Source organism: Priapulus caudatus, unplaced genomic scaffold (genome assembly GCF_000485595.1).
Source record: "Priapulus caudatus unplaced genomic scaffold, Priapulus_caudatus-5.0.1 Scaffold486, whole genome shotgun sequence".
In the NCBI taxonomy this organism is placed as follows: Eukaryota; Metazoa; Priapulida; class Priapulimorpha; order Priapulimorphida; family Priapulidae; genus Priapulus; species Priapulus caudatus.
This window is the reverse complement of record NW_014577547.1, coordinates 211,257-222,978: the sequence shown is the minus strand read 5'-3', so window position 1 is coordinate 222,978 and position 11,722 is coordinate 211,257. Positions and strand designations below refer to the sequence as shown.

General features: G+C 43.1%; 1 protein-coding gene across 2 annotated transcripts; it reads left to right on the top strand.

Annotated features, from left to right (window-relative positions):
- Positions 1 to 304: 304 nt before the first annotated feature.
- On the top strand, positions 305 to 8,111 carry LOC106810917 (WD repeat-containing protein 25-like). Of its 2 annotated transcripts, none has more exons than XM_014814394.1 (7): positions 305 to 1,339; positions 1,442 to 1,595; positions 3,149 to 3,315; positions 5,691 to 5,780; positions 6,164 to 6,304; positions 6,545 to 6,928; positions 7,715 to 8,111. In XM_014814394.1, the coding sequence occupies exons 1-6, from the start codon at positions 410 to 412 to the stop codon at positions 6,770 to 6,772; spliced, it is 1,710 nt and encodes a 569-aa protein (XP_014669880.1). In that variant the 5' UTR covers positions 305 to 409; the 3' UTR covers positions 6,773 to 6,928; positions 7,715 to 8,111. The 2 variants fall into 2 exon arrangements, with proteins under 2 accessions (XP_014669880.1, XP_014669879.1); XM_014814393.1 differs by having other exon boundaries at positions 5,691 to 5,828.
- Positions 8,112 to 11,722: the final 3,611 nt, after the last annotated feature.

The following is an 11,722-nucleotide window of genomic DNA, read 5'->3' as shown; positions in this document are numbered from 1 at the left end:
TGTGTGTGTGTGTGTGTGTGTGTGTGTGTGTGTGTGTGTGTGTGTGTGTGTGTGTGTGTGTGTCGTGTGCGTGTGCGTGTGCGTGTGTGTGCGTGTGTGTGTGTATCAAGAGCTAATATAATAAGGTATTATTAACTATCTTGATGTATATATAAGGCTTATTTATTTATTCAGACAAGTAATTATCCACGTATACATTATATACAGTCTTTTATTTATTTATTTACTCATTAGGTAATTATTCATGCACACATGCATTCTATTGCTGCTTGCAACATTTCAGATGGCTGACGCATATAAAAGTCCTACTCTTGTATCCGAGAGTACGTACATGCTCCAGCCGCGGCGTTATTCCATAGTTTCCATATTCTGAGCCTGTAGATGGCGCCTATAGCAGGAGCGGGACGCCATGGAAGATGAACGGAATAAACATTGCGACCGTCCAGGCAGGAACACCCACATTCGGCATAATACACTGTCACTTGTGTCTTATACGGACAGCTCAGATTCAGAGGAACTTGAGGAAAGTGAATACGAGGAGAGACACTCGTATATTCCTCCATCCGAGTTAGTTATAAATGATCACGTTACAGTTAGTAACTGTATTACAAATACTAGTGAAATACTTACAAACTCGCTTTCCAGTGATATTTCAACTGCTGAGATGTCACTCGGTTGTGATTCGGCTGTTAAGCAAAATGATTGTAAGAAGCTACCATCACCCATTCACTTATTGGAAAAGCAGATGCCAAGCAGTGTTCGGCTAGCATCTATGTCTCACAGTATTCCAAAACGATCAACGAGTTTTACTAAAGTAGCCTTGGGTAACAAACGTTGTAATTACGGTCAGTCAGGTACCACTGTCACTGACAGAGGCCATTGTAAACTAGACCAGATAATCAGCACAACAGGTACGAGTAGTACTTTACCTTCTGTAAGAGACTTGCTAGGTAATTCTGAAAGACAAACCTCAACCTTGCATACGTCGGGCAGCTCCACCGTTCACAGAGATTCTATCAATTCTTTCATTGTGGATCAGTTCACGACACGAACTACACAGTCACTTCACAGCCAGTCTACCACTCCTGTCATCCGCCCGTATTCATCGAAAAGGCAGAGAGTAAATAGAGAAGTATTAAAGGTTCCAGAGAACTCGATCTGTAGGCACTTTGCACCATACCCGGAGATACTGGCTTGTATCGATAACAATTCAAGAGATATGCTGCCGAGGCAGCAGGCATTTCAAGTAAGAGCACATGCTAAGATGATTGGAAGCATCTCCTGGTGCAAGAGACTGGATTGGAGTCACCTTCTTGCTTCCACTTCAATGGATGGACATGTACGTTTGGTATTACTGCTGTTGGTTGCAGTGAATGTTGAAAGTTTTCTTGATTGCGTACATGGCTGGTTATAGTATGTGAAACGAACATCTCTTATTTAGGTGAAGGTGTGGGACATCGTTACAAGAAAATGCGTACAAGACATTGCCAGTCATTCAGGCTCACTGAAGGCAGGAGCTGTATGGAGCTGGTGTGGGAAGTATATATTGAGTGGAAGCTTTGACAAAACAGCCCAGGTTACTAATGTTGAAACAGGTTGGTAAAATTAATAAAAGCCGCAATAGCGCATCCAAACGCTAATTTCTCCAGTACTAGACTAGCAAATACTTCATGTCATGCATAATCACACTACCTTATGACAAGATAAAATAGTTCCTCTCATTTCACTGCGCGTTTGCTTAAAACAAGAAAGAGGTGCGAAATCTGGCAATCTGGCGCCAACGCCGAATTGTTTGCCAAACAATTTAGCCCCGAATTGGTTAGGTGACGTCACACCCGCTTGCACCCGCTGTACGGTTGCTTGGCAGAACAACGCGAACGTGTCAACAACATCGGAGAATTTGAACAACATTGGAGGTATTTTCAAATACCTTTTCAGTGCTCGAAATAAGAAAAAAAATGTGGTTGTCCTGCGGACAACCCAGGCATCAAATCGGGTTGTCCGCAACAATTTCTGGTTGTCCCAAAAAAATATCACCAAACCTCCTATTTTCAATTACATAATAATATCATAAATATGGTCAGAAAACACCCAAAAACAGTGGTGTAGCCAGGATTTTTTAACAAGGGGGCCAAAAACAGCAAACTGCGCACAATAGTGGATGACTTAATATTTTAATGGCTCTTCCGCCTCCCTCTCCACAGCCTACGGCTCCTCTACCTTCTCTGCAATCTTTGTTTTGGGTGCCATGCGAAAAGGCGACATTTTTGTTCATTGTTCTCTGCTCCCAAGATATGTGATTGTTCAGTGGCAGATCTAGGATTCCAAAGAGGGGGTGAAAACAAGTGGGGGGTATGGGGGTCCTCCCCCAGAAAATTTTGAAAATGTAGATCGCAGGAGATAGTATTTGCGGCACTTTTGAGTACATGTACAGCCTTCATTCTGACTAAGACAATTCTCTTTTTTTTAAACTTTCGGATCAACATGAATCCCCACTGTTGTTTGTTTTGCATGGACAAAGCCATCGGAAAATTCAAAATAATAATGGAATAAAAATACCAAAATGTAGGGGTGAACTTGCTGGTAAAACCTGACATATACCAGTGTTGGAAATAGCAGCTGGTATGCGTCGCTTTCCCACACCATAGATTAATGGCCGGCCACCAGGCTATAAGTGCTCTTGGAGAACCCCTGAGAAAAACATAAATAAAGTGCGTTTTTCGTCACATTTTTCTTGGTTGTCCACCGGACAATGTCTCAGACTGGTTAGGTTGTCCGGCGCAAACTCTGGTTGTCTCGGACAACCGGACAACGCTTATTTCGAGCACTGCTTTTATAAGACAACGCGCAGTGAAATGGGAGGAACTAGAGTTTATTTTGTCATAAGGTAGTTGATTATGCATGACACGAAGTATTTGCTAGTTTAGTACTGGAGAAATTAGCGTTTGGATGCGCATATTGCGGCTTTAATAAATGAGTAAAAGTGATTGATAATAATTTGAAAGTTTACACAAGCGTTTTCTGCACACCAACTTATAAGTAAAGATTTATGTGTACATAAAAATTAATTGTGCGTGCAAAACCTTACTAGTACATATTAGTGGTTTAAGTTCCTCGACAATGTTTGGTAATGTTTTGAACATTTCAGGTACACCACAAAATGTCTTCCAGCATGCTAATATTGTCACATGTGTGCAGCGGCCACCGAATGATGACAACATAATTATCACAGCGATTCCAGATTCCATTTTAACTTGGGACGTTCGTGTAAGCGCAGACAGACCGATCAGAACCAATAAAGCCAAGTTTGGAAGGGTAACTATAGATTACTGCAGTTATCTGCAGTCTTTGATTTTGTACAGATGCAGTGAGCAAAATGTGTACCTGGTAATCTATGTAGTGATTGAAGGGAACCTCTAATTGGGCTTTTAGCATAATTTTATTTCAATTTGGCTTTGTTTATTAGCTTGCCTTGACATCGTCAAGATGAGCTATTGCAATGGGGTGTCGTACGTCCGTCCGTCAACATTTGGCTACGGTCAACGATAACTCAAGAACCGTTTGACTCACATGTTTCAAATTGCATATATGGTTGTTACTCCTTTCATATGGGAGAGGTTTGAATGTCCTATTTTGGAGCACGCCAGTCGACCTACTTTCGTGCCACGTCCACTTTTTGGAAAAAATGGAAATGGCCATAAGTCAGTTCAGGTTCAACGGATTTTGCTCATTTCTGGTATGTGAATGAATGAGGACTGCCCCCAAAACATATCACACAGGTTTTGATTTTTTTTTTAATTATGCAAATTATGTAGATTTTGGCAATTTCACTATGCATTTTAGTGTCTGCCTACGGCCAACGATAACTCAAGAACCGTTTGCAGGCTTTCATTTTTAAAGGGCGCGATCGCGCTCGCACTCCACCGCGCACCCGGAAATTGTGCCATGGTGCGTGCATCATCGCGCCTCATAAAAGTGGTTGAAATTATGTAATCATGACGAAGCCATTGAATGATAATCAGTGGATTGACATGTAATCCCAATTTTCGTTTTGGATTTCACTCTAGACTGAGGATTGGTCATGATTCCATCATCACACCCCAAGAGGCCTGAGGCTGATGGAGAGCCCTCAAGGAGCTCTCCATCATCCCTTTTAAGGGTGTGATTTTTAGTGGAGCTCTCCATCATGTCTCTTAAGGGTGTGATTTTTTAGTGGAGCTCTCCATCATGCCTTTTAAGGGTGTGATTATGGAGTGTGAAAAGACCCCCCTATGGTGTCCTAGGGGAGTCATTAGTAGTCCTCCTGTACTTTTCAAATCTGAAAGCCTGCGTTTGACCCACATGTTTCAAATTGCATACATTTGTTACTCCTATGGGAGAGATTTTAGCGTCCTATTTTGGAGCACGCCAGTCGACCTACTTTTGAGCCACGCCCACTTTTTGGCAAAAATGGAAATGCCCATCTAGATTCATTCGATTTTGTTAAATTTTGGTATGTGAATGTGTAAGGCTAGCCCCAAAACAGTTGTTACTCCTATGGCTATGGGAGAGATGACAACATCCTATTACGTTTATTTCGTCTAACTTGTTAACAATTATACAATCATACGTATTACCTATATACGTGTAATATTGTGTTTTAGATTCTTCGTTACAGTAATTTGACTGGAATATTTTATTGTTTTTATTTGCACGATATTTGAAAACTAAAATGGCGATCATTTAGGCGTAGCGCCATCTCTCGTCAAGATTTCAGACATTCAGATCTGAAACATTTATTTTCGCATCAAAACTTATGCATATATCATTATCAAGAGTATATAATGGGCGATATGCTATATAATGGGAGTTCTCCCATATATACTCTTGCTTTATATATCCCCCTCCCTATTCTATCACACCCAAGGTGAGCTACAGTGTCATTGACACTTTCATTCTACATGCCATGGAGTTTCTGTTCAACATCAGTGAGAAATACTTAAACCTGCTTTGTTGTCAGGGTTTGTCGTGGGTGGTGTCATTGTTTCATGCTTCTTGCAATGCTGACATAAGGAATACTATTGTTCAAAGTCTATTTTAAAATAGATAGACCTCACAACAAAATGCTGTGAGCATACTTGTAGTGTGGAAACATCACGAAATGTTCTCATTGAGCCAGAAATGTGCTCTGAAGTTAGCTATTTTGAAAACTTCTGTGTACGCAAGTAACGCCAGATGGCGCAAAATAGTATCCATACGCCATAGCGCAAATAGTTCCTGGAACGAAAACACTATATTTGTTTCCTGGTTGCATAAGTAATGTAGATAACGATATATGATTTAAACAAATTTTACAATTTTGTACTGAATAAACATCGAATAATGAATTATAACTTGTTTTATAATAGAAAGGAACTGTTACTGAATCAAGCAGATCGCTCCGCTGTGTCCTGGATGTGTAAACATCACTGTCACAGGCACTTGAAGCGTTTCAATAAAATATAATGCTAACTAAATACGAAATCTATTTACCATCTACCAAATTCTTAATGTTTCTATACTCTCTTTCACCTATTATTGCCGACAGTTTCCTGTAAATTCCGTCCAAATCCTATGTCCAACATACGCTGCCGGTGGCCATTGCTCTCGCGGCTGCACTGTTGCACGCTTACACTTATATATATACCCTAACCCTATCTACCTATTTGCAGATCCAGGACATAGAGTTCCTACCAGGAGGTGCAGAGTTTCTGTGTTGTGGAGATGAGATACACCAGAACAGTGCAGACGTAGCCATCATGGTATGGGACCTTGGGAGTGGTGCACGCATAAGCCATCAAATCTTTCATGTAAGGTTGCATTATGCTACAGACAGGGTGGCTATTTTTAAATATTATTCGTAGCACGAGTAATAAGCACGAGTTAAAAATACAGTGGCAATGTCATGATTTATTTGTGAAAATTATGTAAGGGAAAACCTTACCCAAAGCTGTGTTCACTATATCAGTTTTATATGGTTGAGAGCTTGGCATGGTAACTGATGGTGGCATGTAGTTTCTCCATGCATATTGCCACAATATGTCAGGCAGGACACGAGTTCTGAATTCATAGTAAGTATCCATGCTACTTTATGTATCTAGTTGATAACTGTGTGAAGGAGAAAAAAACACTTTAATACGTGCAGGAGAAGTATGGTTGTCTATGTCTGCGAGTGCATCCTAATGGAAAAGAGTTCATCGCACAGACAAGTGGTGACTACATAGCCTCATTCTCTACTCTGCGACCGTACAAAATGAACCCCTACAAGCGCCTAAGTGGCCATCATGTGAGTGAACTTAGCGAGAGTCAGTAGTCACTGAAATTACATTATTGGCAATTAATTTTGTTTGTGATCCCGTACGTCTTATACTTGGTCGATGCTTGCACTGATTGCTGTCGACTGCATCAGGGGTGAATAGTGACTGCGAATCTGTCATTATTCACCCCTGACTTGCGGTAAATGTGCCGTCGTCGAGTGCAGTTGGAGTGGAGAGCTATATATATGCATTGCATTCATCTGCTGCAGGTTCACTCCTACCCTATAAAGTGCGACTTTAGTCGCGACGGCAACTATGTCGTGTCTGGAAGCTGCGATGGACTCGTACACTACTACCACTATGCGTCCAATTCTGTCCGTCACTCGGTTCAGGCGTACGACGCGTCAGACCCTTGCGTCGGTGTCGCCTTCCATCCCGTCCTGCCGGCAACCGTGGCATCCTCGAGTGAAAGTGGCGTGCTGACCATTTGGGAGTGAGGATTCTCGCACCATAAGACTGAACGCTGGTGGCTCGCTCTAGTGGAGCTGGGTCACTGACTGTGGAAGTGAGGTGGCTAGTTACTCAGCCCATCACACCGGGCACTGTGACCTCATCGAGCCAAGAAAGTCAGAAGGTTACCTCGTGGACGTACGGTATGTATTCTCTCACTCATTCCAGTAGACACGATATGCACGTCAATGACCATATTACAGGGCTCCTTCTGGATGTTTTAAGGTTTGAGCCAAGACTTGAGCCACTAAAGTGATTTTTTAGCCACCAATGAAAAACTATAGCCACTGTTCACTTTATCATATGTGCTAAGCAATGCATAAACAGGTGATGGGTATGGGAAAAGAGGTGTATGAAAACATTTTTATGAAAGTAATCAAGTAAAAATATAATAATGTAGTTTAGTCTACACAAAACTAGGTTGTTTTATAAGTATATAAAGGTAAGTTTAAAATATGACTAGGTTTCGGAATTTGTTAGTACTTACACGACACTGCGATTTGACAACTTTATTATTCAATTATAAATTTGTAAGCGGTTAAATCATTTGAATATTGCATTCACCACTTAATGTAGTAAAATTGCTACTGTTATTTATTCATCACATTTTACGAAGGTCGCGAATGCCAGCGGTAGCCCTGATATTATGCAATAAAGATGATAATAGTAATGATAACTTTTTTTTGACTTGTCACAGTGAGCAACTGTTTAGTGTGTGAGATGTGTGAGGGAGTGTGTACGCATGAGGTGTCAGCATTGGTTGCTTTTCCTCTAACCAGCTGCCACCCTCACTCAACCCTTCTCATGGACTATAACTCGATATTATGCTCATTGGCAGCCTCCTTTGGGTGGACTTTCTGTGACTCTGATCCTTTTGCCCTCCTTTCTATGGCTTGGTAATTGCACTGACATTTACCCAATGTATGCAGGTACATATTGACTCGAACCACTGTGCGCAAGCAATCGAGCAGTGACTTAGCAACTCGAGTTGTGATGCATTTACTGCTCCCCGGCTGCTGCTGCACTGATGGCTGTAAATTAGCAAAAGGCAGGAAGCCGTGGGAGACCAGGATTCACAAGATAGGAGGCAGCGTGCAGACAGACATCTATCCTGGGAGCATGGTTAACCTGAGAAAAGGAAAAAACAAAACCCAGCAGGCAATCACATCAGTGGGCACACAGTATATCTACTACATCGAGTCGTTTCTATGTATTTTTATGTGATAGAATTAGACCAGATCTCACGAATGATCCTTTTTTTTACCTTTGTGTCTTCATAATTTAAAAAATCTGTATTTCTCATGAATATAAGTGTATGTGTGTGTGTGTGCGTGCGTGCGTGCGTGCGTGCGTGCGTGCGTGCGTGCGTGCGTGCGTGCGTGCGTGCGTGTTTGTGCGTGTGTGCGTGCGTGTGCGTGCGTGCGTGTGCGCGTGCGTGCATGCGCACATATGTATTTATATGTAACCTTAGTATATATTTTTGTAGTTGTATCTTATACTGAATATTTTTGAAGTTTATAGTTCTGAGCATATATGATCCATAGTATTTTTTACCACCAGTGATGTAAGCTATGTTGATGAAATATAAAATCTCACTTTCACAACAATTCACTTTTATTTTTACGTTGCATACATATACAAACACAATTGCCATGCAATTCACTCAGATTCTTAGTGCGCATGAAGGCAGCATCAACATTAATTGAATAATGGTCATTTCAGAAATGAATCATCAGGTATATCATCCTTGATATACAGAATAAACATAATATACATTTATACGTACACACTGACAAACTTCTCTGATTTATAATCAAGAGCTGGCTTTCTTCTAATTAAGTTTACTAGTTCTTGAGAATATCTGTTAAGAATTTTCCAAAGGCCAAATACTGTAAGCTTCCAACATCTATTCATGCTAATTGTTGTTTCTCACCAGTCTGATAATCGAGGCTATTTCGTTTTAGTATACATATGTAAAGAGAAATGAGATGGGTTCGTGAAACTCCGAGGCGTTGTAGATACTGACAGAACCCCTGGTAACCCACGAAGCACGCGAACACGTGTACATGTACGCTATCATTAATTCAACGGCAGCTGCATACGCTGCGTAATGTTCACTTGTCGTGCAGGAGAAACCGTCTGCATCGATCAGGGTGGCGAATGACGGGCTCACTCGGCGGTCAGCACTATTTATAACGACACTCGGCCCTTTCTCCTCGGTTTGCCTTGCCTCGGACCTCAGCCACTCGGCCCGTTCCTTCTACGTCGTGCACAGCTCCCGTAGCCGTCGTCAGCCGAGTGTCGCTCCCGTTACCCTGCTTCGCAACGGCACGACGCCGCTCCCCGATGCTGTGGACGAAAAATAGGAGGTGGGTGAGGAGCGGCGCCGCCGCGCAGGATGCAGCAGCTATCGCGACGCGGCTTCGCGTGACTAGGAAACCGGCGACAGCGAAGACAGCCGGCCAGCGTGGCTCGTTAGCAATGTTTACACAGGCAGGTGCCGAAGCGGATATCGCAGAGGCAGCAGCAGGAGCAGCGGCTCGTAATAGGGCTTCGGCTTAACTCGAGCGAGTAACGGGGAGCCGCTGCGGATAACAGCAGACACTCCGATCTATAGGACACCTCGGGGACGCGTTTCCACCGATGGGCGTCACCCACACACGACGGGCTCTCTCCGTCTATGAGGCAAACAAGTGTGTCGGACAGCGTCAGCTGCCTCGTGCATCGGAGGCGGAGGCGGAGGGGGGCGGGAATGTCGACGTCTGACTCTGCTGTCTCATTTCCGTCTCCCTGCGAGATGCAGAAAATTGTTGCAACGTCGTTACTGAACCGGAGCGGATAATTACTACGTTTCGTGTTCCGTATTGCAAGTAGAGAGAGTTATAATGTAATGCCACCTCTTCCCTGCGAAGTTTGTCAATTATTCACAATTCGCATGTATCCGTCCGCGAACACAGCGTACGCGCACACGTGTCGCGTTTGCGAGTATTAATTTTATGCGAGCGTGTTTGCGCGATTTTGCGATTGTGCGTGTGTGAGCATGTGTGCGCCTAGATGTACATCCATTATATTAGCGTATATTAGCGTAAATATACGTGCGTGTATGGGTGCGAACGGGGAAGCTAAGGTACGGCAATTATAGTTATTGTGTCAATTGAACATTTAAGGTAGAATCAGCAGGTGTGTGTTTCTAATACTATACTGTTTTCCCGTGCCAGTAATATCAGAAGCACCGGGTATATATAGCGTCATATTACCTGTTCTTCCAACAACTGAAGTGCAGTGCTAATACAGCAAGCGATGCCATAATCCCAGATTACAGAAATCTCGCTGCTTGTAAAATTTATACCTATAGGGTCGCAACAACCGCTCGCTATCATATCGTAATTACCTGTCGACGTCACAAACTGTCTAAGTTGGATCGATTGGCCTAAAATGACGCAAGCCTGAGATTACCAGAACGATCTTTAAATTGCTTACGATGAAGAATTTAACACGAGTGCTTTGATGCAGCGCTTGATGTTTACATCTTCACTATGTATTAGCTTTTCAAACAAATGTTGACGTGGGACACCGATGAGTGACAGCGATTTACAATATGCCAGGTTGTGATTTATCCTGTCAATAAATGCGTCCGTAGTGTGTTGTTTCTATGTTTACATTTGGGAACAAAACACGATGGAACTTAATACGCCGCATGGATACTTCTGTACTTAATAGGCTTAGCATTGCTTTGCCGGGAAGAGAATGACAGCTTTCCGTGTACTCTGCGAAAAAATAGGAATAGCAAAAGCTTGATAGAACAGCACTATATAGTAACTAAACATTAAATTTGTAGCGCTGTCGCAGCGGCCGTGCAGCCGATGTGCACACACGGGTGTCGCATGTACTATCTGAAGCCTCACGATATCTCGCTGTTCGTTTACGTACAGTAAATAGTTACACCTTTGTTGAATAGATACGCGGTAATACAATACTGTCGCGAAATTGGTTTCGTGCTCACTGTGTGCGGTCTATTCTACGTCCGCGCGCACACACCATGCCTTTTCATATACGCCACACATGCTGGGAGCACTTATATTCATCATCTCTGCGGTTCGGCTAGATTCTGCTGTTTGCACGCCTGTGCGATGCCGAGTATGTCTAGCGCTTACTAGCTACCTGTATTTCGTGCTACCCGTGACTATTTGATGCCGAACTGCACCTCTGTTTATATGCGTGTGTGTACCATGTTATCATTACCATAGATAAATGTAGGTCTGCACGCTCCATGCAGTTCCGCGTATATATACGTTACATTGTCAACACGTGTACAGCATACTGTTAGCATGTATAGGTCGCACGACTTAACTCGAGTCAACTCCGCAAATTAAGATCGAGTGGCGAGGAGCTACCGGGAAACGATGGTATCCTTGGCAACTGACATGACGACGTCTGCGAGAGCGCGTCTTTGAACTATCGCTGCGTGGCAAGACGACGCTTCGGCTAGATAAGAAGCGTCGCTTGGGGAACACAGCTTCTCTGAGTGGCTGCGTCTGACTGCTTGCAATGTTCGATGGGCTACATATACAGTGAATGTATACGGTGTTGCGCAAAGCGCGCGGATGACGGCGCGGGGGGCGACTCAGAGGTATACGAGTAAGATGTCCGTTTTATTTTATCGTGCAAGTTGGTGCACTCCTGTGAGAGTGTTGGCTGTCATCGGTTCGTGCGCGTGCCGTGACTGGAGTGGCACCTGTCAGCCTCTAACAGCCTGCAGCTTCGCGCCTTGTCTTATCATGACTCGTGAGACCCATGAGAAAACGCAAACACACAAAAAAGTTTCGAAAGAAATTAAGCTTATGTATTATTATATTTGAATATAATAAAAGTGACAAATCAATGTGTGTATCACTCGAAGGACTCGTATTGAGTATTGCCGAGCGATATTGCGCGCA